Raw genomic sequence first — 25496 nt, 5'->3', positions numbered from 1 at the left:
CCCGGCCCTTGTTGCTGCCAACTCAGAGGGGCAGAAGGGTTACACTTGGATGAAAGGAAAAGCTTCAGTCCCAGCTCATAACTTCGTAAACATCAAAGTTTCATTTCAAGATCAAACATTGCTTGACACCAGACAGTCTGCACAAGAGAGAACCTTCAATAAATGCAGGAAAAGATTCAGTCTGAGCTCACACATTATTCCCCATCATGTAATTCAGAGGAGGAGGAGCTTGAATGTGGAGGAAGCTTCATTTGGTGCTCACATGGCATCAAGCCTCAGCAGATCCACACAGGGAAGAGCCTCTCAGATGTCCTTAGCGTGGAAAATGCTTCCGTTGGAGCTAACACCACACTGGACATCAGAGACTCCTCCACACAGCAGGGAAATTCTCTCAGTGCCCTGACTAGGGCTGGCCATAGTAAAACGTCCATTTCCTAATTCCCACGCCCAGCAGGGGCATTTGGTTCCCAAGTATCCAGTTGTCCATGTCTGGGAGCAGGTTCCAGCAGCAGCTCACCCGGAGCTGATCAGTGACCCTCTGGTTTTGCTTGGTTCAGCAAAGGCCAGGCAGAGGAGAAGTCCTGGTCAGCCCCTCCTCCCTGCCACAGCCCTGGCTGCTGAACTGCTGGGCCTTCCTGCCAACCTGCTGGGGGAAGGGAGAGAGAACCTGCTTTTGACACTACACCCCGGATCCCTCATGATGATGCATTTAGTACAAGATGGGTCGTGTCAGATGTTATTGGAAAAGTTCTGATTTGCTGAATATAAGACTCCTGTCTGTATGCATGTATCAGTTTGGTAGCTGAAGTTATGAATATTGACTCTGTATCTTTATTCCAAATGTATTTACACCTGGTGACAGCCACTAGGAAAGATGCTTCCAGTGTAGACAGCTGGTTGGGAAGGGCCAGCAGGGGAAACAATAGGCCTTAGGAGAATCTTATCCCCGAGCTGGTGAGCCTGCTGGAGAATGCTCCAGGCAGCCTCTGAGCCATGGGCTCAGCAAGGTGGGCAAGGGCATGTGACCGGACCACATGACACTGAGCTCCATTTTGGGTACCCGTGTTTCTCCACAAACTGGGCTGGGAACCAAGTTTGGAAGAACGAGTATCGGCCACATGGAACAGCTCTCTAAGGCAGGGAGTGACATCATCGGTTGTTGGATACTCTCCCATTGCTGAACACCTGAGAGAAGCTCCGAAAGAAAATGACTTGGCGCGGGGGTGGGGAGCCCAAGCTGGAAAGCAAGTGCAGCTTGTGCCTTCAGCATCTGCAAGCCTGCTTGTGCCATCAGTCAGGGTGAGCACTTGCTAAATCAGACCCAATCTTCCTAGTCTTTTAGGCTTTGTTTGCAGTTTTGTGTATTTACTAGGTAATCTGCTTTGAGCTGTTTGGTATCACTTCACTTCTGGTTTCTGTAGTTAGTAATCTTGGTTCATGTTTTAATCTGAACCCGTGTGCTTTGGAGTCAAGTGTCTGGGGAAATCTGCAGCCGGAACCTGGGACAGGAGGAGAAGGGGACAGACGGACAAACGTGCACAGAATGTTTCTGACCCTTCCCCCAGTCACCAGGTCCATCTGTGCAGAGTCAGGTGATAATGGTGATGTCACCAGTCCTTGATATGTCCTTCACGGTGTAACCGTGGTGGCTTTGTGGGACACAACTGAGGGTGCCAAATTCAGGCCGAACTGCTGAGAAGTAGGGCAGACGCCCCGAGGCTGGTGGCTAATCCTCCCTAGGATTTACCAAACCAGCAACAAAAGCAACTTCTGCTTCACCCCACTGGCTAACAAGAAGTCATCAAAGCAGTTTCCCCAGGCAGTCCAGTTTCTATATCACCACCAAAACCACTGGGTTCAGAGACGAGTGATTCTTTACAACCAGTCTCATCTGAAAAACATTTCTTCTGATCCCAAAGCTCAAACCGCACACCCAGGTCAATGTAGAACTTAGATCTTATCCCAGAATCATGCTGAGGCCAGTCCTTTAGTGTTGAAAAGCTAAAGGTTTGTTCACAATAAAAAAATAAGGTGAGAACTAAAATTGGTTAAAGGAATCAAATACATAGAATAATTGCTCTGTGTGTGTGTGTGTGTGTGTGTGTGTGTGTGTGTGTGTCCATTACCCCAGCCCTTTCTGCCTCTGCCCACCCACTGCCTCTGTGCTCTCTCCTTTTATAGCAGGGCTTGGCTCCCTTACTGGTTGCATCTGTTATAGGGGCTGATGCCTGTTCTGGCCCAGGGGTGCTTGATCCCCAACCCTCCCCCCAAGGTCCTGCCCCATTCCACTCCCTTCCCCAAGTCCCTTCTCCCACCCTGCCTTTTTCTGCCCCTGCTCTGCCCTCATCCGTATTCCACCCCCTTCCCAAATCCCTGCCCCGCCTCTTCCCTGCCTCCTCCCCCAAGTGTGTTGCATCCCCCCTCGCAGAGCATCCTAAGTGCCGCGACACCAGGCCTGGAGCTCCAGCTGTGGTGAGAGTGGAGCACTTGCCAGGGATGTGGCTGGTTACACGGGGCTGCTCTACAGCTAGGTGCAATGTGGCAGCGATTTAATGCATTTTGCACTGGGGAATTTGTATGTTCTTGCAGCTGGATGGTGGGGGTCGGGGAGGGTTCGGACTTTTTGCAGTGGCTGGAGCCAGCCCGTGAGATGGAGCCTTCCTGTGAGGGGAGAGACCCGGGGGAAAGGCCTGGGGCGGAGCAGGAAAGTGAGTCTGGAGCTTCAGCTCTCACAGCCCCAGGGAGACACCTGCCCTCAGCTCTGGGCCAGATCTGCTGCTGAGGCCAAAGCAGAGGGTTCTTTTGAGTCAGTTCTTGGGTAACCTGCATTAAGCTGTGCGCTCATTGCTTACAATCACTTCAAGCCTCTTTGCGTAGTTACTAACTGTGTGTTCTATTTCCCCCTAAAACCCTGTGTTTTGCTAGATGTGCTTGGGGCACCTGCTCAGGACCAGAGACTGGTGCATGATCCTCTCCACTTGGAGGAGGGGCAGACTGGGAATAAACTGATCCCGTCAGGCTTTTGGCCAGGGCAAGGCTGCAGCGCCGGGGACCTAGGCTGGGGAGCTGGGGAGAAGCTTCATAGTCCCTGCAGCTGGGTGTGTCCCTGCCTGTGCAAAGGTTTGTGTGAGTGCAGGGCCGGGAGCGATCCGCATCTTCTCCCAGCAGCTGTGTGAGAGGGAACCCAGGCTGGGGAGACCGACGGCTCAGTGGTACCCCAGCTCCAAGTTGCACCCCAGGGGTCCCCTCACTATAACAAATAAATTAGTGCATCTCTCCCCAAACCAGTTCTAGAAGCACAAAAAACACCATGGAGACCAGGCCTTTACACATTAGGAACCATCAGAGATAAGGTGACGTGTACAAACTTTGTGCAGTGCTGTTGTGCATGCCTGTTATGATACAGACTCACAAGTGTGGCCTTGGGGTGAATTCCCTGCCCCCCACAGCATCAATTTCCTCCAGACTACCAAGGGAAGTGGTGCTTTCTCCATCCCTTGAGGAGGTGCCTTTCTGGAGTCTGCTTTGGTCCAAAACTCACTACTGCACCATACAGGAGGCCTGTGATGTGCAGAGGGGTCAGATGAGATGCTCTAACCGTCTCTTCTGGCCTTAGTCTCCAAATCTCTGCAAAACTGAGTGTGGCACATTGAGAGCCTCTGAGGTTTCCATGTGCTGCCTGCTTGATCCCCAGCACTAACCCTGAGTGCGTGGGGGTGTCACAGGGAGAGCAGCTCAAACATGCAAAGGGGCTGGCCAGGGGCAGGACATTAGCCCTGCAGGGCAGGGGTGGGTGTGGCGGTGACATCACAAGGGCCTTTTGCAGCACCTCAGCTGATTGGTCAAAGGAGGTTGGGAGGCGGTGACCTCACAGAGCGTCCATGACAACGGCCAGGTAGGACAGGCTGCAGGGCTGGGGCGATCTCCGAGACCCCCGGGGCTTTGCTGCAGAGAGTCTCCTTCTGTAGGTCTCTCCTTGAGGACTGAGAGAGGATTCTGGGTCAGGCCTGTGATCACGAGGAGGAGCCTCCTTGGGGTTTTCCCCTTTCCCACGGCTAATTGAGCGAGAAGACAGACGTCCCTGTGGAGCAGGTAAGAGCCCCAGAGACGTTTGGTACCTGGGCAGCCTGACCCACCTGGTGCTGGCCAAATTCAAGGCGTGGAAAACACTAGGTTAAGGTGGGAGAATTTTTACCACCTAGGCCTTTGTCCATTAGAGTCAGGGGACATTGGGGTTCATCATTTTGGTTTCCTTTTCCTACTTCCCTCCTCGACTGGCGAGGAGGGCTGCTCTTAGCCCTCGTGGAGGGAGGCCGTCCCAAAGAGATGGGACAGGAAGACTGCTCTGAGAGCGATCCTCACTGGTGACCTGAGCCATCCGTGGGCCATCTGGGGAACCCTCAGCCTCCGCCAGAGTCTCAATGCTGATTGGCTGAGCAGGGGATCTAGTGACAGGGAGGAGACTCAGGACTTTGTTGTTCTCGTTTAAGGCCCAGCAAATAAGCCAGAACCAATCATCTGCTTGGTGAATTGTTCTCCTTCCTTCTCGCCATTGGCTGTCTCTGAGCCGTTCCTGGTTCTCTCGGATGGTCTAGTGCTTCTACAACACGTGCTGAATAATCTGTGTGAATGGTGGTTGGTCTGTAGCTCATTCGAGGTCACTTTGTTCTGATCATTCAGTGCGTGAAACTCCAGACTGATGGTTAGTTTGACAGTCAGGACTCCCGGGTCCTGTTCCCAACTCTGTGCCGACAGGCTCTGGGATGTAAGACAAGGCCCTTCGCCTTTCTCAGCCTTCGTTTCTTCCTCTGTCGGTTAGGGATAACAAGCCTCTCACACCTGCCTCCTGGTGGGGGAAGGCTGGGGAGCTGTGGGGACCTGTTTGAGAGGGTCACTAGTAGCAGCGTAGCACAGGAGGTGTCCTATCGGGTTGAGTCATTGCAGATGATGATGTAGTGCAGCAGACCCCCGTTTTGCCAACCTTGCATTAGGCAGCTTTCCATGTTAAGCGAACTCCCAGTGCCCACAGGTGCAGCAGCCGGCGATTTGTCCTGTGGCCGCTAGGTGGCGCTGCAGCCTCGCATTTTCCCGTTCCCCCGGGTATGGGAAGGTTTGATAAGGTGAGCTGGCCCCACCCGGCCCCGGGGAGATGCCGTCAGTGGGGTCTGCTGTGTAAGGGCTGAAAGTCAATTTTACTGGCATTTTATGATCTTTCAATCATGAAGGGGAGCAACTGCTTACCCTGACTGAAGCATCTTATCTCGTTTCTAAATCAAAGTGTCTCCTCTTTGTGTGTGAAGAGACAGTTTAAGGGGACGCCACAAACGGGAGATGCTTTTGGTTTGGAAAACAAAACATTTTTGCAAAGAATTTTCATCCAAATTGATTCATGATTCCACAAACCAAACTTGTTTAATGTTCATGGGATTTTCTAACAGAAAACTGTCGATGAAAATCCGCCCTCCCCACCTCCAATTGCTGGGCTCTGTCCCTCCCCCAGGGGGCTTGTTGTCTGCTGATGACAGCGAGAGTGAGAGCTGTTGGCTTTTCTCTCTAGCTCTGCCATGGCTTTGCTGTGTGACCTGGGGTAGGTCATTTCCTCTCTCTGTACCTCAGCATCCCCATCTGTGCAATGGGACGAGAGACACGTCTGTAATGCCTGGCAGGAGTGAGGCTGGGAGAGAGAACGGGCATTAAAGCACTTTGGGGAGGAGAAAGAAAAGCTACGTTCAGGACTGGTAACTATCCAGCAGCTGCTGAACATTTGATGTGAATGGGTATAGGCATTAGCTATTGGTTATAGATCAAATTATCATAATCAACGTGGCATCTTTGCCTTGTCCCCAGAAATGATCCTGTGTAGTTTTGTCTGCATAACACTTAAAGTGACAGGAGGAAAATAATTTCCCCTCTCAACTGATTAAGAGCCAGATTTCTAAAGGTATTTAGCTGCCTAATGACATGGAAAGATGCCTAGATTTTCGGAAGTGTCTAGGTGTCTAACTCCTATTGATTGGCATCTTTAGGTGCCAAATCTATCTTTTTAGATAATACATTGGTTGCAATTAGCACAACAACAACAACGTCTGAGATACAATAAAGTTTCATTTGCCACATTTCTTGGATGTTATAAACCTACCAGTTCTCCTATTGTCCACAGAGTCTTTTAGAAAAATTTGGGATTTTAAGACAATTTTTAATTTTTAATAAAGAGCACAATATCTCCTAGGCCTCTTTTATTGGTCAGAAAAAGGCAAGAATGGTCACAAAAAAGTCATCTGTAAGTCACCCTCGTAAATCCTGGATGCATCATTTCACAGCCTGAAACTCAGCCCCTGTGAGTATTAAGTTGAAGGCAGCAGGGTTTGGCTTTAAGTTTGACACTAGAGACCGAGTGGCTAGCCAGCAGTTCTGCAGAAAAGGACCTAGGGGTTACAGTGGACGAGAAGCTGGATATGAGTCAACAGTGTGTCCTTGTTGCCAAGAAGGCTAATGGCATTTTGGGCTGTATAAGTAGGGGCATTGCCAGCAGATCGAGGGACGTGATCATTCCCCTCTATTCGACATTGGTGAGGCCTCATCTGGAGTACTGTGTCCAGTTTTGGGCCCCACACTACAAGAAGAATGTGGAAAAATTGGGAAGAGTCCAGCAGAGGGCAACAAAAATGATTAGGGGGCTGGAGCACATGACTTATGAGGAGAGGCTGAGGTAACTGGGATTGTTTAGTCTGCAGAAGAGAAGAATGAGGGGGGATTTGATAGCTGCTTTCAACTACCTGAAAGGGGGTTCCAAAGAGGATGGATCTAGACTGTTCTCAGTGGTACCAGATGACAGAACAAGGAGCAATGGTCTCCAGTTGCAGTGGAGAAGGTTTAGGCTGGATATTAGGAAACACTATTTCACTAGGAGGGAAGTGAAGCACTGGAATGGGTTCCCTAGGGAGGTGGTGGAATCTCCTTCCTTAGAGGTTTCTAAGGTCAGGCTTGACAAAGCCCTGGCTGGGATGATTTAGTTGGGAATTGGTCCTGCCATGAGCAGGGGGTTGGACTAGATACCTCCTGAGGTCCCTTCCAACCCTGATATTCTATGACTGAAGGATAACAGAACTGTACTTGGCATTTTCCAATTGAGGGACTCACCCTTAACACTCACTAGGCATGGGACATGGGTACTCTGTCAACATGAGCACAAGAAATTGGGCTCTGGGGACAGCCATAGTCTGTTTTGGAACATGTGGCTATTCTGTGCCAGCAACAGGGCATAGCTGGGTCACAGGACAGGATGGGAAGAGCTATATGTGTCCCCCACTGAGAGTGCCCAGCCCTGGTTTGCCTAGTCCCAACTCAGCTCTCCACCCTTAGCTGCTAATCACCACTTTTCCCCAGAGCTGCTCCCTCCAGCTGCCTCTCTGTCTCTGTTAATGCAAAGTCACCCAGGGCTCTCTGCTGCCCATGGCAATGGCAAGGCTAGGGGGACTAGTTATGTATTCAATATTTATTTAAAAAACTCCCTGTCATAGGTTTATTCCCCACTTTGAACTTTAGCGTTCACAAGATGGGGACCTGCATGGACTCCTCTAAACTAAATCCCAGTTTAGATCTGGTAAAGCTGCCACCAACCAAAAATATAGTGTTTTGGTACACTTTCCATTCCTCCCAAACCTTCCCTGGGAACACAGATCCAAGCTCCTTGAATCTTAACACAAAGGGAAATAATCCATTCCCCCCTCCCCTCTCCAAGTCCTTAGGAGAGATACCTGGATTCAAATTCCTTGAATCAAACAAAGAGGGATTCCCTTTTCCCCCTCCCCTTCCCCTGAAAATCCAAACAAGGGAAGAAATCAATCAAGTTCTAAAAAGAAAAGATTTTATTAAAGAAAGAAAGTACACTATCTCTGTAATACCAGGATGCAAAAATACAGGGTCTAACTTATAAACCTGGAGAGGTTCCCCCCCCCCACCTCCTTTCTCAGAATAATCAAAGTAACAGCAAACAGAAATAAAGATATTTCTTCAGCAAACACACAATTGCAAATGCAGAAATTAAATTATAAAACTAATTCGCCTTTCTAATACTCACTATACTGAATAGAAGAAAATACTTCAGGAAACTTTGGAGAACTTGAAGAATATGTCTGGCCTCCCTTAAATCCAAGAGAGAACGGCAAATCAAACAAAGGACACAGACAAAGCCCTCCCTCCACAGAGATTTGAAATTATCTTGTCCCTTGATTGGTCCTCTGGTCAGGTGTTCATCAGGTTGTTGGTGTCATCAGGCATCTGTATTAGGCCTGAATGGACCAAAGTTATTTTATGCTTGCCCAGAGTGCCTCCATTTTTAAACTCTAATTGACCTAGCAGGCCAGTAACTGGGAATGGAATGTGTAGCAGCTAGTTATCAGTGCAACACTGGTACCAGGAGGCAATAATGAGGCCTGCTTGCACCTGGCTAAGTGGGGCAGAATAACAAATCAAAAAGTAAGACAAGATAACCGGTCAAGAAAAAGTCACTAACGAGATGAATTGTTTGCTGCCAAGAATGATTTAACCTGCTTAATGTAATTGCTAGCTGCATAGTGTGCCTGCTACATGGGAATGTAAGGGGGAGGGGGAGAGTAAGGGGGGAGGAGTGTGGGGGTAATGGGGAATGCTTAGCTGAAGTTATGTATAAAGAGAGAAAAACGGCTTGTATGTGTGTGCAGGATTTGAGACACCTCTGTCTCCTGGCACCGCTTTGAGATCTCAAATAAACTTTATCTGCTTCTCCAGCTTGGTGTGTTTATTGGAGCGAAGCACACCGGGCAACGAACCACTGTTGCTGCCTCGGGCCCTCTGTGCCGGCAACAAGGTTACTGAGCTTGTTAGCCCTTTACAGGTAAAAGAGACCTTAACCCTTAACTATTTGTTTATGACACTCCCCATACTTGTTTCTGGGCTATGGTGACTTCTCTACCGCTGACCTCACACTGGGGCTATGGAAGATGACAGGGGAAGGCCTGACGCACACACAACTGAATCTGTCCCTTTTTCATCCCAATTCAGCTCTTTGGTCGGCATGTGGGCCAGAAATTACAGCCAGAAAAACAGGAAGCACAAAATAATGGGGTTGTCAACAACACCTTTATTGGGTCTATGAAATCACAGGGGTTAACGCCATGCTCAGCATCCACATCTTAGCACATAAGCATGGGCGGCGAGTTGTATGGGCCGATGGTGGCCATGCTCCACCAATATTTAGAGCACGGGACCCAACTCCACCAAAGTTCAGGGCTGGGTCTCTCCCCCAGACCCGCCTCCTGCCACCCCTGCGCCTCCCCTGGTGTGATTTTTCACTGCCACCATTGGCAGTGCAGTGGGGCTAAAGCGGCTTCCTACTTGCCTGCTCCGCTCCGTGCCTGAGTTATACAGGGCCCTGCCGGTGACTTTCTCCTGTGATCTGGGCTCTTCCCTTCCTGCTGCTGCAGCCCCCTCTCCACCCCACCCTTGGCCACAGCATCCACCCCTGGCATTACACCCACACGTCCCCCTCTGTCCCTGCACCCTCACAACCCAGCAGCCTGCTCCCCACACACCCGTCTCTTCCCCCTCCCCCACCCAGTACACAGGCCCGAGACTGGGAACTGGGGGGGGGGGGGCAGGTGATGCCCTTTGTGCCATCCCCATAGAACAGACCTGGGGGCTGGTCAGCGCTGGGAGGGGACAGTCTCTGCCACGGGTGTCACTCTCAGGGACAGAGATTCCCTTTGGCCTGAGCTGGGACAGGGAAGATTATTAGGGGAGCAGTGTTTTTACCCTCCTCTTTGTAACCAACATAAAAATAGGGGCGGAGCGTCCCAGAGAAGGTGTCAGTGAAAGTGAAGAGATGGGACCTGTCAGTCACATTGTAAAATGAGACCTCGCCCCCCTCATAGTCCAGGAAAATCCCCACCCGGCTGGGCCTGACATTTATGGAAAGGGGGATCCTGGGGGAGGAGGTGCAGGCCTCATATTCCCCATGCCTCAGCCACACTGTCCAGTATCCATTCCCAGGAGTGAGTCTGACCTTCCCTGTCCTGATCACAGATTCCCTACAAACCCCCACAGTCCAATTCGTTTTGTCTCCCACCTCCACCTCCCAGTAAAACCTCCCGCCTGTGAATCTGTTTGCAGCTAGGACAATAGGATAAGTATTAAATCTCTCAGGGTTGTCAGGTCGATCCTGTCGTCTTTCATCGTATGTCACAGTTTTCTGATCCTCAGAGAGAACAAGGTTGGGATGAGCTGTGTCGGGATCCAGAGTCATGTCCACTGGGGAGAGAGTCACAGAGTCAGTGCTGGGGGCAGGGGCGGATCACTGGGATCAAAGGGAAATTAACCTGCATACCCATTAATCGCTGTGACATGGGGTTCTTCACCTTTAAATGGAGTCAGGAGCTCAGCTAATGCCAGGGGGACGGGGCAGGGGGAGGGTGGTGGGGAGCAGGAGTGGAAGGGAAGGAAGGGGGAGAGCTCCAGGGAGCAGTAGGGGTGCACGAGGCCGGCACCAAGGCATCAGAGGGGGATGAAAAGGTGGTGTGGGCACCAAAGGGGTGGAGGGGAGGGGACGGGCAGGTGCCAGGGGGTCAGGTCAAGGGGAAGGACATGGGGGTGGGCAAGGGGTGGAGGGGAGACGGGGAGGGTGTCTTGAGGGGGCTGAGGGTGGGTTGCACTAGGGGAGCAGAGAGGAGGGGCAATGCCATGGGTCTCGGAGGAGGGGAGTAGTGGGGACAGAAGAGTAGAGAGGGGAAGGGACTGGCACAGGCAGAGGAAGGTATCAGGGAGGCAAAGGGGGAAGGGCAGGCTGTATGCACAAGGGTGGGAGGGGAGGGGAGAGGAGACGGGCAGGCATGGGCAGCGGATAGCGCCCCTGGTGCAGCCACTGCCAGCCTGTCACCAGACACCTAGGCCATGGTGGTCCCGCCTGCGCTCTGCCCCTCCCCGAGGCCCCCACTGCCTGCTGCTACCGGGTGAGTGAGCCCGTCCTCTCTTCCCCTCTCCTCCGCTCCTGAGGTCCCTGCCGCCCTGTTGCTCTCTTCTCCTCCCCCCTCCTCCCCCATGAGACCCCTCTGCCTGCCACTCACCGTGTCGCTCATCCCCACACCCCCCTGCCCACCAGTCACCATCCCGAAGACGAGATGCGGTGAGCGGCGGGCGGCGATGGGGGGGGTCTCACAGGGGCAGAGGGTGAGTTAGCGTCCATTGAACGATGGCCAAGTGGGGGAGGAAGGGGGAGAGAGGCCTGGGCTGAGGTGAGACAGGGAGCTAGCCTCCCCAAGGTAAGCTTCACCCACTGCTCCTGAGGGCAGGTGCCAAGGGGCAGAGGGAAGGTGCTCAGAGGTGGGGCAGGAGGCAGACATTGGGGGCAGCAAAGGAATGGGAGGGACAGGTACTGTTGGAGCTGCAGTGGGGCTTAGAGGCCACTCAAGCTGGTTCCCCATTGTGCTGGTTGCGACACAGGCAGAGCGGGATCTTCACCTGGATCTGAGTGACTGAGGGGCACAGATCCTAGTGACTGTCAATAGGACGTGGGCTCCAGAGTCCCATAGTGCTGCACAAAAGTTACTCCTGGCCTAAATCCCTGGCTTCAGCTTCACTGTGATGAATAAACCTCCTGCTGACCCCATAGGGTGCTGCCAAAACTCAGTCACCGTCTAAGTTTGTGCAGTAAATTTTCCTTCAGTGCTTGTTTCTCCCTCTGGCCGTGACCATGGCTGCCTCCCTCCAGGCGCCTGGACGCCTGTTCCCCTGCCTGGGCCCAGCGAGATCCCCAGACTGGGGGCAGAGAGTTGTCCAGCCATCCCAGGCCCAGTTTGGTAGGTGAGCTCAGGGGCTCGCTCGGATTGGGACCCTCAGACAAGGCCACACACAACAGCTGGTGGGGAAGGGCTTCCCTCGGAAACTTTAGCGCAGTGGCTACAGCATTCCCCTCGGATGTGGGGGCTCTCGGTTTAAACTCCCCCTCTGCCCAAGGGGGAGGAGGGATTGGAATAGGGCTCTGCCGCTCTCAGGAGAGAGCTCTAACCGCTAGGCTATGCTGACGTGGGGGGCTCCTGCACTCTCCCCTGTTGAGGACTGTCCATGGTGGATAAATAATTAAAGGGCCATTGGAGCAGGGGGCTAGACCTTGGCTCTCCCACCTCGCAGGGGGGTGCTCTAACCACCCAGCTGTAGAGCCAGTCACATACTCACTGTCTCTGGCCCAATCACAGGTGCTGACTCCCTGGGTGCTCCGGGGCTAGAGCACCCTCAGAAATTTAAAAAAAAAAGTGGGTGCTCACCAGCCACCCTCCAATCAGCTGTTCAGTGGGCCCTGCTGATCAGCTGTTTGGCAGTGGGTGGGAGGAGCTGGGGGAGGGGGCAGAGTGGGGGCAGGAAGGAGTGGATCAAGGGTGGGGCCTTGGGGGAAGGGGCAGAGTGGGGCCTCGGGGTGGGGATGGAGCACCCACCCAGAAAAAAGAAAGTCGGCATCTGTGCCCAATGACCTTTAATTATTCAGTCCATAGTGGAACAGATTCCAGAGAGCGGAAGTCTCAGAACAGAGTATCTTATACCCCAGGGGTAAGGGCCCTCCCCTGAGAGACAGAAAACCCCTTGGGCAGAAGGGGGAATTGAAACAGGGTCTCCCATGTGATGGCTTTAACTACGGGGCTAAAAGTCATTGCCAGCTCCTCCACCCCTGGCTGGTTTGTGTGGAGTGAGGCAGGTGTCCAATTCATTCCCACAAGATATGCCGTAGGTGCTAAGCTGCCCGACTCCAAGAAAGGGGGTCCCTCTGTAGATCACTAAGCAGAGATAGGTGCCTATCTCCACGAGAGAGGCAGGGCCTAGCACACACCACTGTCATCAGCATCTCCTATTGTCTAGCCTAGGCATCTCCTCACCTCATGTCTTGGCTTTTGTGAATCACAGTCTAAGGGCAGGTCTTCCCATAAAATCCTGCACCAATGCAGATGTGCCACTGTAGCACTTTCATGAAGATGCTCTACACTGACAGGAAGGTGCTTTTCCCATCAGTTCAGGTAATCCACCCCTCCCTCCCAGCTCAGTGCATTCAGATACCTGGCATGCGAGGAGCCCTGGCTATGGTGCTGCAATGTGTGTGCACATCCACTGGGCTCTCTGATCCCTGCTGGAGCTGCCAGCCTCTCCCGGCCTGCACCAACACATACCCATGGTCAGGCTGGGTGCAAACACCCACAGCTCAGCCACTGCTGCGAGGCAGAAAAGCTGCTGTGTGGGCACAATTTGTTGCAACTGGGTCAGGAGACTGTCACAAACTGGTTATAAAAACCTGCCTGTCCTTGTAGTGGGGACAGGGCCTGCCTCACCCCAGAGCCAGGGAAACAGTGAACAGCTCTTGTCTGGTCCTGTTACACTAAAAGGACATTGTGGCTAGATCTCAGTCTGAGCATGGAAATCCTGCCATTGGGAAGAGCGAGTTTTGCAGTTCAGTGCCAATTATGGGCCGATAAGAATGTCCATTGTGCATAACCCAGGTACGGCCCTGGAAAGGTGACACTGGGGGCAGCATTCCCTCACCGATCAGCCCTTTCCCAAAGAGTGTGTGTCCCTGTGCTAGGCAATAGATCTGCATTTCGTCTGCCCCCCCTCCCGTGATATTGCTGTTTTTAGCCTATTGAATTTCATAGGAAAATGCTCTGTGCAGGGAAAGGAGCAGAGAGCTCCCAGGGAAGGTGGGTCTCACCATAGATAAAATACCAGCGGTATGTACAGTACCTGCGTAGATCTGGGCGCTTCTCCACCCTGCAACCAAACACAGACAGAGGGGTGAGAACGCCCCTGGACACAGACACACTGAGCAGGAGACAATGTCACACAAAGGTCGTACTGGGGGGAATGGAACTTACTGAGCTCAGCCTGGAGTTTGTCTGAAAATAAAACACAGAGAAATGAGTCAATGTCGCATTATCGTGCAGAAGGGAAGTGAGTCAAAATGGCCTTAAAGCACGGAAGCCCCCTGGGTAACAAAGGAAACTGGAAAGAAAGAAATACAGTACAGGGAGCTCATCTGGTCAGGTGCAAGAGGTTGTTAGAGCCAAAAAGGGAACCTTCTTTGGGGGTTACTTGCTGTGTGCTGAGCTTGTGTTTGTCAGTCTGTTTGTTTGTTTGGTTATTTGAAGGATCATGTGCTGTGGTTGGCAGTTGGAGTCCGTGAGCTTCAAAGGGAGGTTTGAAAGCTTGAAGCCTCTGGTAATTGGTTGAGTCTTAATCAGTGGGCGGGGCATTCACCCAGGGCTTTATAAAGCCGCGCACAAGCGACCAGGGAACTTTGCGACCAGGGGCTGCTAACAGGGAGTTTCGCAAGGGAGTTTTGAAGGGGAGTGGGAAGAGAGTGGGAGTCCCTAGTTGGTCCTAACCCTTCCCCTGTAGTCCCCTTAAAACCTATAAACCAAACCACATTTCAAACCCCCTTTCTGTAAACCACCCTTCCATTAACTAGGAGACAATACAGGCAGAAGCCCAGCAGCAGAGTGGGGGCTATCCAGTGTATTGCACTGAGTGTTGCATGTATGATTACCTGCCCTGTGGGCGGGTGGCGTATGTGTGCAGTCGGTGCAAGGAGCTCCTGGCCCTCAGAGACCATGTACGGACTTTGGAGGCCAGGGTGGCGGAACTGGAGGAGCTGAGAGAGGCAGAGAGGTATGTTGATGAGGCTTTCCGGGACACTGTAGAATTGTCCCACCTCCGCTCAGACAGCCCCTGTGCTGTTGAGGAGGATGAAAGGCCCAGGGAAGCAGAGCAGTCAATGGGAGCAGAGGGAAACCTTCCTGTAGTAGGGACCCTCCTTCCAGATGGTGCTGGGGTTGCCTCTCGCACTGAGGTTACCTCTCCGGGGGAGGGAAATCCTGTTTCTAGGAAAAGGCAGGTGTTAGTAATGGGAGATTCGATCATTAGAAACGTAGATAGCTGGGTCTGTGATGACCGGGAGAACCGTATGTTGACTTGCCTGCCTGGTGCGGAGGTTGCGGATCTCTCGAGGCATCTAGACAGACTTATGTGTAGTGCTGGGGAGGAGCCGGTGGTCGTGGTACATGTAGGTACCAATGACATAGGGAAGGGTAGGAGAGATGTCCTGGAAGCCAAATTTAGGCTGCTAGGTAAGAGACTGAAATCCAGGACCTCTATGGTGGCATTCTCAGAAATGCTCCCAGATCCACGCACAGGGCCAGGTAGGCAGGCAGAGCTTCAGAGTCTCAACGCGTGGATGAGACGATGGTGTAGAGAGGAGGGGGTTACATTCATTAGGAACTGGGGAAACTTTTGGGATGGGGGGAGCCTATACAGGAGAGATGGGCTCCACCTAAACCAAAGTGGAACCAGACTGCTGGCACTAAACATTAAAAAGGTTGTAGAGCAGTTTTTAAACTAGGAGATGGGGGAAAGCCGACTGCTGCAGAGGAGCATGTGGATCGGACACAGACTTCTCTTAGGGGAGAGTCTGATGATAGAGAATCTCCAGGTTATAACCAGGAGCAGAGGACGGAAGAGGATAATGTAAGGGCCGGAGCAGATGATAAACAGTCACATAAAAAACAATCTGGCACATCAGAAAATGGCAGGCTAATAAACAGGGACAAGTTTTTAAAGTGCTTGTACACAAATGCTAGAAGTCTAAATAATAAGATGGGTGAACTAGAGTGCCTTGTAATAAAGGAGGATATTGATATAAGAGGCATCACAGAAACCTGGTGGACTGAGAGCAATCAATGGGACACAATCATTCCAGGGTATAAAATATATCGGAAGGACAGACTAGGTCGCGCGGAGGGGGGGGGGGGGGGGCGGGGAGTGGCACTATATGTGAAAGAAAATGTAGATTCAAATGAAGTAAAAATCTTAAGCGAATCCACATGTTCCATAGAATCTCTATGGATAGAAATTTCATGCTCTAATAAAAATATAACATTAGGGATCTATTATCGACCACCTGACCAGGACAGTAATAGTGACGATGAAATGCTAAGGGAAATTAGAGAGGCTATCAAAATTAAGAACCCAATAATAGTGGGGGATTTCAATTATCCCATATTGACTGGGAACATTTCACTTCAGGACGAAATGCAGAGATAAAATTTCTCGATACTTTAAATGACTGCTTCATGGAGCAGCTGGTACGGGAACCCACAAGGGGAGAGGCAACTCTAGATTTAATCCTGAGTGGAGCGCAGGAGCTGGTCCAAGAGGTAACTATAGCAGGACCGCTTGGAAATAGTGACCATAATACAATAGCATTCAACATCCCTGTGGTGGGAAGAACACCTCAACAGCCCAACACTGTGGCATTTAATTTCAAAAGGGGGAACTATGCAAAAATGAGGGGGTTAGTTAAACAAAAGTTAAAAGGTACAGTGACTAAAGTGAAATCCCTGCAAGCTGCATGGGCACTTTTTAAAGACACCATAATAGAGGCCCAACTTCAATGTATACCCCGACTTCCTTTAAAAAGTGGAAGTCAAATCCTAGTGAGGCAAATAGAAAAGAGCATAAACACTGCCAACTTAAGTGCAAGAGTGTAATAAGAAAAGCCAAAGAGGAGTTTGAAGAACGGCTAGCCAAAAACTCCAAAGGTAATAACAAAATGTTTTTTAAGTACATCAGAACCAGGAAGCCTGCTAAACAACCAGTGGGGCCCCTTGATGATCGAGATACAAAAGGAGCGCTTAAAGACGATAAAGTCATTGTGGAGAAACTAAATGGATCTTTGCTTCAGTCTTCACAGCTGAGGATGTTAGGGAGATTCCCAAACCTGAGCTGGCTTTTGTAGGTGACAAATCTGAGGAACTGTCACAGATTGAAGTGTCACTAGAGGAGGTTTTGGAATTAATTGATAAACTCAACATTAACAAGTCACCGGGACCAGATGGCATTCACCCAAGAGTTCTGAAAGAACTCAAATGTGAAGATGCGGAACTATTAACTAAGGTTTGTATCCTGTCCTTTAAATCAGCTTCAGTACCCAATGACTGGAAGTTAGCTAATGTAACGCTCTAGAGATGATCCCGGCAATTACAGACCGGTAAGTCTAACGTCAGTACTAGCCAAATTAGTCGAAACAATAGTTAAGAATAAAATTGTCAGACACATAGAAAAACATAAACTGTTGAGCAATAGTCAACATGGTTTCTGTAGGGGAAAATCGTGTCTTACTAGTCTATTGGAGTTCTTTGAGGGGGTCGACAAGCATGTGGACAGGGGGGGATCCGGTGGACATAGTGTACTTGGATTTCCAGAAAGCCAAGGTCCCTCACCAAAGGCTCTTACGTAAATTGGGCTGTCATGGGATGGGGGGGAAGATCCTTTCATGGATTGAGGACTGGTTGAGAGACGGGGAACAAAGGGTAGGAATAAATGGTCAATTCTCAGAATGGAGAGGGGTAACTAGTGGTGTTCCCCAAGGGTCAGTCCTAGGACCAATCCTATTCAATTTATTCATAAATTATCTGGAGAAAGGGGTAAACAGTGAGGTGGCAAAGTTAGCAGATTATACTAAACTACTCAAGATAGTTAAGACCAAAGCAGATTGTGAAGAACTTCAAAAAGATCTCACAATACTAAGTGACTGGGCAACAAAATGGCAAATGAAATTTAATGTGGATAAATGTAAAGTAATGCACATTGGAAAAAATAACCCCAACTATACATACAATATGATGGGGGCTAATTTAGCTACAACGAGTCAGGAAAGAGATCCTGGAGTCGTCGTGGATAGTTCTCTGAAGATGTCCACGCAGTGTGCAGAGGCGATCAAAAAAGCAAACAGGATGTTAGGAATCATTAAAAAGGGGATAGAGAATAAGACTGAGAATATATTATTGCCCTTATATAAATCCATGGTATGCCCACATCTCGAATACTGTGTACAGATGTGGTCTCCTCACCTCAAAAAAGATATTCTAGCACTGGAAAAGGTTCAGAAAAGGGCAACTAAAATGATTAGGGGTTTGGAGAGGGTCCCATACGAGGAAAGATTAAAGAGGCTAGGACTCTTCAGCTTGGAAAAGAGGAGACTAAGGGGGGATATGATAGAGGTATATAAAATCATGAGTGATGTGGAGAAAGTGGATAAGGAAAAGTTATTTCCTTATTCCCATAATACAAGAACTAGGGGTCACCAAATGAAATTAATAGGCAGCAGGTTTAAAACAAATAAAAGGAAGTTCTTCTTCACGCAGCGCATAGTCAACTTGTGGAACTCCTTACCTGACGAGGTTGTGAAGGCTAGGCCTATAACAGCATTTAAAAGAGAACTAGATAAATTCATGGTGGCTAAGTCCATAAATGGCTATTAGCCAGGATGGGTAAGAATGGTGTCCCTAGCCTCTGTTTGTCAGAGGATGGAGATGTATGGCAGGAGAGAGATCACTTGATCATTGCCTGTTAGGTTCACTCCCTCTGGGGCACCTGGCATTGGCCACTGTCGGTAGACAGATACTGGGCTAGATGGACCTTTGGTCTGACCCGGTATGGCCGTTCTTATGTTCTTATGTTCTTCAGCAAATGGAAAATATTAATGCTGTGAGGCCAGTAGAAAGCCGCGTTAAGTACATTGGGTGAAGCAAATAATAGGAATTAGGGGGGTTAAAATAGAATTAGAAGAGAGAATAGCCAAAGATATAAAACAAATAAAGGGAGGTAACGACAATGCTGAGAGTGATTTCTTTGCAACAGTTTTTAACATACTGAGTGTGTTGGGAAGAGACCAGCCCTGCAGCTGCTCTTTTCAAGAAAAAAACATCAGGGATTGAGGTGTGAGGCAGAGATAGTAGAACAGACTGATGAATGAAAAAGCCAGAAGTCACCCAGACCAGAGGAGATCCTTGCCAGGCTGCAAATGCCCAATAGTTGTGAAATGACCTAAAAGCGATATGGCTGAGTGTGACGGAGCGATTCTGGCGGGACCCAACTGAGAGTGCCAAATCAGGACCAATTGCTCAAACAGGGCAGTTACAGCCCTAGGCTGGGGTTTTTCCACCTCTAAGGCAAACCAAACCAGCCAGACAAAAAGGACTTTGGTCTCACCCCACTGGCTAACCACAAGTCACACAAGCAATTTCCTTAGACACTCCAGTCTCCCAGTATCACCACCAGTGCACTCGTCCTGGGGATGAATGGCTATGAAAACCACCACCCCAATAAAAGGAAAAGGTTCTCTCGACCCCGAAGGACCAAGCCCCAGACCCAGGTCAATATACACATCAGATCTTACCCACAAATCACGCCGTTGCCAATCCTTTAGAATCTAAAATCTAAAGGTTTATTTCCAAAGGGAAAAAGGTAGAGATGAGAGGTAGAATTGGTTAAATGGAATCAATTACATACAGTAATGGCAAAGTTCTTAGTTCAGGCTTGCAGCAGTGATGGAGTAAACTGCAGGTTCAATTTAAGTCTCTGGAATACATCCCCCGCTGGGATGGGTCAGTCAGTCCCTTGAGTAGAGCTTCAGTTTGTAGCAAAGTCCCTCCAGAGGTCAGAAGCAGGATTGAAGACAAGATGGAGATGATGCATCAGCCTTATATAGACTTTTCCAGGTGTAAGAATCCCTTTGTCCTCACTGTGGAAAATTACAGCAAAAATGGAGTCTGCAGTCACAAGGACAAGTCTCTGCATACTTTGCTGAGTCACAAGGCGTGTCTGCCTCCTCTCCATGGGTCAATTGTGTAGCTGAGGGTCCTTAATGGGCCATCAAGCCAGCTATGCAGGGCTAACATCAGCCTGTCTGGGACATTTCCCAGAGGCAGAGCATAATACAAAATACAGACAGTACAGAGCCAATACTTATACTTAAACTACAAAATGATACACAGACCTACAGACAGCATAATCATAACCAGCAACCCAGAACCTGGTCTTAGACACCTTATTTGACCCCCTTTACTTAAGATTTGGGGCCACTACAGGACCTTGGTTGCAACCCATGTTCTATATGGTCCCCGTTTATATCAATAACGTCACACCCCCAACGCAAAAGTGATGCAGGAAGGGATGACAAAACATCACTGACTGCATCCTAAGAGCTCCCCACTCTGGACAATGCATCAGCTACGATATTTTCCTTCCCCTTTATGTGGATTATATCCATTTCATACTCTTGAAGGGCCAAACTCCAGCGCAGCAACCTGGAGTTGGTACCTTTGGCCTTGTGCAGCCAGACCAGAGGGGCCTGATCACTCAACACAGTGAAACTTTTGTTGTACAAATACGGCCTAAGCTGCTTGACAGCCCAGACAATGGCATAACATTCCTTCTCAATGGGAGCGTAATTTTGCTCAGTGGGGGACAATTTCTTGCTTAGATACGCCACGGGATGTCTTTTATCCCCTTCCCCTTCTTGCATCAGTACTGCCCCAAGCCCGATATTGGAAGCATCTGTACACAGCAGAAAAGGTTTGCTGAAATCTGGGCTGGCCAAAACCGGCTCTTTAGCCAAAGCAATCTTGATGCTTTGGAATCCCTGCTCACAGGCCTCGGTCCATCGCACCTGGTCTGGTTTTTCCTTTTTCGTCAGGTCTGTGATGGGAGCAACAACGTCACTGAATCCCTGAACAAACCTCCTGTAATAGTTGGCCAGACCAATGAACGACTGGACCTGTTTCTTAGTTCTAGGGACAGGCCAGTTTTTAATGGCCTCCACCTTCAAAGGCTCAGGGCGCAGTTGCCCATTGCCCACCCTGTGCCCCAGGTAGGTCACCTCAGCAGCTCCCATTCTGCATTTAGACACCTTAACAGTTAGATTGGCCTCTCTGAGCCGGTGCAGCACAACCCCTGTGTGGTTAAGGTGATCTTGCCAAGAACTGCTGAATATGGCCAGGTCGTCTATATAGGCCCTGGCAAAAGACTCTAATCCCCGTAGGACCTCATTTAAAAGTCTCATGAAAGTAGCCCCTGAATTACGCATCCCAAAGGGCAATACTTTGAACTCATACAGGCCAGATTCCACTATGAAAGCGGATTTTTCTTGTGCATCAGCATCTAGGGGAATTTGCCAATATCCCCTAGTCAAATCCAGGGTGCTTATAAACTTTGCCCCCCCCCCAGTGTATCCAATAGATCCTCTATTCTGGGTGTGGGGTAAGGGTCAGGCTGAGTGATCGCATTTAGCTTCCTGTAATCCACACAAAACCTCATGGTTTTATCCTTCTTTGGCACCATCACAATGGGAGAGGCCCAGGGGCTCATGGAGTGGGTAATTACCCCCATTGTCAGCATGCTTTGCACCTCTTCCTGGATCTGCCTTTGCATCTCTCCCTTGGCCCTGTAGGCTCTGCTGGGAGCTGGGCGGGGACCCACCGTCTGAATGGAGTGTGTCATCCTATCAGTGAGCCCTGGCCTGTTGGAGAAGGTTCGCTTGTGGCGTTTTAACAACATTAGCAGCTCCTTTCTTCGAGGGGGGGATAAACCCTCCCCCATCTCAATGCTCTCAAGAGGCGTCTCTTCCTGGCTTTCAGCAACCATGTCAATCAAAGGGACAGACACTGCCTCTTCCTCAGCACAACAGATCATGTTTACATTTACCTCCCTTGCATGGTAGGCCTTCATTCTGTTCACATGCACTGTCTGCACACTTCCCTGGAGCTCTGGCTTTCCCACGTCATAGGTCACCTCATTAATTTTCTCCACTACCTCCATGGGCCCAATCCAAACATCTTTCATTTTGTTCCTCCGGACAGGATCTAGCACCAACACCATGTCCCCTATTTCAAACGCTCTCTCCTTAGCATCTCTGTCATACCAGGCTTTCTGAGAATCCTGGCTCTCTTTCAGATTCTGCTCAACCAACTTCATCATCTCCTGCAAACTCTCCTTGAACTGAGCCACATACTCAGCCACTGGCTGCTCTGTCTCCTTCACATTACCTTCCCACGAGTCACAGACCAAATCTAGGGGCCCCCGGACCTGCCTCCCATAGAGCAGCTCAAAGGGAGCAAACCCTGTAGACTCTTGGGGCACACTCCTGTACGCATACAATAGATACGGCAGCAGAACATCCCAGTCTATCAACGTACATTTTCAGCATAGACTTTAGGGTTCCATTGAACCTTTCCACTAGGCCATTAGTCTGGGGGTGGTAGGGAGCAGCCTTCAGGTGCTTTACCCCACATAACTCCCACAACTGCTTGAAAACCACGGACATGAAGTTAGACCCACGGTCAGACAATATTTCTTTAGGAAAACCCACCCTGCTGAAAATAGAGAACAAGGCCACTGCCACTGTCTCTGCCTCGATATTAGCCAAGGCTACAGCCTCAGGATATCTGGTAGCAAAATCTACCAACACCAGAATGTATTTCTTCCCATTTCTGGAGGGTCTTGGGAATGGCCCCACAATATCCACAGCCACTCTGGCAAAAGCCTCCCCAATAACAGGCAGAGGCTGGAGGGGCACCTTGCTAGGCCCCCTTAACCCCTTACGCTTCTGGCACAGTTCACAGCTCCTGCAGTAATCTCTCACCGACCCAAAGAGGTGAGGCCAGTAGAAATTTTGCTCTAGCCTGTCACATGTTTTGCCTACACCCAGATGTCCTGCAAATGGACCATCATGAGCCAACTTCAACAAATCACTGCGGTAACCCTCCGGTACCACAAGCTGTTTGTGAGCTGCTGCTTGGGAATTCTTCCTTCCCCTGGGCGGCTCCCTATACAACAGCCCATCCTGCATGAAAAACCTGCCTCTCTCTTCACTGGCTGGGACCTGACTTTGGGCATCATTCCTGGCTCTCTCCAGAGATACATCCCTTTGCTGAGCCGCAATGAATTCTTTTTGGGTTTTGTTTGAATTCAGAGCCATCTCTGAAACTTCAGACAAATCCTCACCTGCTTCATCATGAGAGACACACTCTGTCTGTTCGCCGTCCCCCTCACCGGCCTCAGTCAAGGTATCTGCCCCAGGCACCAACTCTTTCTGCGACCTGGTCACCACATTCACGTGGCCATTCACCCTCAGTATGTTATTTCCTACCAAAACATCCGCCGGGATTAAATCCCGGACAGCAGCCTTCACCTCCCCTTGAAAGCCATCCCACTCCAGGTGGATTCTAGCCATTGGCAGGTCCACAGAGTACTCAGATAGTGCCACTATCGTCACATACTCCCCTGGCAACATGTCCTCTGGCTTCACCAGATGTCCCTTGACTATAGTTACATCAGAGCCCGTGTCTCGCCATCCTGTGCATTCGACACCATTGACCTTTGCCTCCTTAATAAACCTCTCACTCCCTTGCCAAGCCTCAGTTCTGACATAACTGGTGAGCTCATCCCCTCCCCCCAGGCCACTGGAGACGATGGGGTTGGCATTAGCCATCGCTGTGCTTGCACCTGGACTCAAGGTGGCGCTGTTGTGGCTTGGTTCAGCCTGAGTGCTCAGGGTAATGGAGTTGGCCTGCACTGCTGGCTTTGGGCTGCCCTTCAGGGTCGGGCAATCGGGTCTGATGTGGCCCAGCATACCACAGTGATAGCAGGTCACCTGTTCCGTCCTGGGGTGCGAGTTCCTACCCTCCATCCCCCCTTTAGAGGAGTCAGGGCCAGGTTTACCTTTAAATCCTTCCCTCCGCTTGAGCTGGGGAGAATGGTGACTAGTTTTTCCCAGGGGTTTACACCCTTCCCGAGCCCTGTTTTGGGTATGGGCATCCGCAATCTCTGCCGCCCGTAGGACTGACTCAGGGTCCCTATCACACACAGCTGCTCTCACATGGTCAGGCACAATGTCTAGGAACTGTTCTAAAGTTATCAAATCCAGCAGCTTGTCAAAACTCCCTTGTGCCTTTGCTCCCATAACCCATTTTTTAACAAAACCCATCAGCTTCTGAGCACATTCTACAAAAGTACAATCCTTAGACATTTTAAACTCTCTAAATTTAACTCTGTAGGATTCAGGAGTGACCTTGAACCGCCTTAACACAGAATCTTTAAACCGCTCATAATCCAAGGCTTCCCGTTCCCCCAATTCATTAAATACCTCCCTGGCTTTTCCAGTCAGTCTGGTCAGCAGGACAGGCATTCGCTGACCTTCTGGGATTTGGTACAGATTGCAGAGTCGTTCAAAGGTAGATAGAAACGCCTCTATGTCCTCAGTATCACTGTAAATGGGACACATCCTTTCCCAGTTTTTCTCATGGCGGTGGGGAAGTGGAGTACCAGGGGGTGATGACTTTCTCCGCTCTTCCACTTGGAGCTGAAGTTTGGTCGTCTCCTGTTGCATCTTGTGAGTCTCCTGTTGCATCCTGTGAGTCTCCCGTTCAGCAGCCAGCAGCTCCAGATGCCCATTACGAGCTCTCTCTTCTCTCTCATCAGCCTCCTTCTTTCTCTCATCAGCCTCCTTCTGTCTCTCATCAGCCTCCTTCTTTCTCCCATCAGCCTCCTTCTCTAATTCAGCTATTTTTTGCCTTTCCAGCAACCGAAGATCTGTTAGATTCCGTTCACACTCAAGTTGCAGTTTATCTGTCGCTTCTTGCCCTCCAACTGTTTCTGCAGCGTCAGGCAAGGGCCAAGCTCCCTGATCATTGGCCATTAACAGATTTCTGAGTTCCTCCTTTGTAGCTTTCTTTCTAAAGCTTATCCCCTTTTCTGAGCACAAATTTTCCAGGGCTCTTTTGCCCAGTCCCGCATAATCTCTCTGCTCAGCCATTGCAGCAGCTCTCTAACCAATCAAACTCTCAAACCCCAAAATTCGAATTTGGATAGCGTGGGGTTCTGACCCAAAGCTTAATTGACCTGGTTCTGTGGATCCAAGCACGACTACGCCACTGTGACGGAGCGATTCTGGCGGGACCCAACTGAGAGTGCCAAATCAGGACCAATTGCTCAAACAGGGCAGTTACAGCCCTAGGCTGGGGTTTTTCCACCTCTAAGGCAAACCAAACCAGCCAGACAAAAAGGACTTTGGTCTCACCCCACTGGCTAACCACAAGTCACACAAGCAATTTCCTTAGACACTCCAGTCTCCCAGTATCACCACCAGTGCACTCGTCCTGGGGATGAATGGCTATGAAAACCACCACCCCAATAAAAGGAAAAGGTTCTCTCGACCCCGAAGGACCAAGCCCCAGACCCAGGTCAATATACACATCAGATCTTACCCACAAATCACGCCGTTGCCAATCCTTTAGAATCTAAAATCTAAAGGTTTATTTCCAAAGGGAAAAAGGTAGAGATGAGAGGTAGAATTGGTTAAATGGAATCAATTACATACAGTAATGGCAAAGTTCTTAGTTCAGGCTTGCAGCAGTGATGGAGTAAACTGCAGGTTCAATTTAAGTCTCTGGAGTACATCCCCCGCTGGGATGGGTCCTCAGTCCCTGGTGTAGAGCTTCAGTTTGTAGCAAAGTCCCTCCAGAGGTCAGAAGCAGGATTGAAGACAAGATGGAGATGAGGCATTAGCCTTATATAGACTTTTCCAGGTGTAAGAATCCCTTTGTCCTCACTGTGGAAAATTACAGCAAAAATGGAGTTTGCAGTCACAT

The 25496-nt window shown here is 50.1% G+C and overlaps 1 protein-coding gene across 3 annotated transcripts in view; it reads right to left on the bottom strand.

Moving 5' to 3' along the window:
• Nucleotides 1-9060: 9060 nt before the first annotated feature.
• LOC120384940 (butyrophilin subfamily 1 member A1-like) overlaps nt 9061-25496 on the bottom strand; it is a 37946-nt gene continuing 21510 nt past the window's right edge. For all 3 annotated transcript variants that reach the window (XM_039504042.1, XM_039504043.1, XM_039504044.1), the window contains 3 exons: nt 13887-13907; nt 13756-13782; nt 9061-10287 (listed from right to left, as the gene is read on the bottom strand). In XM_039504042.1, the coding sequence (XP_039359976.1) occupies nt 9725-10287; nt 13756-13782; nt 13887-13907 (611 nt within the window). In that variant the 3' untranslated portion in view covers nt 9061-9724. The remainder of the gene's footprint in view (nt 10288-13755; nt 13783-13886; nt 13908-25496) is intronic.

This window comes from Mauremys reevesii, linkage group 17 (assembly GCF_016161935.1).
Source record: "Mauremys reevesii isolate NIE-2019 linkage group 17, ASM1616193v1, whole genome shotgun sequence".
Lineage (NCBI taxonomy): Eukaryota > Metazoa > Chordata > Testudines > Geoemydidae > Mauremys > Mauremys reevesii.
Note: the sequence above shows the minus strand (reverse complement) of the source record. Positions and strands in the feature narration are given on the sequence as shown.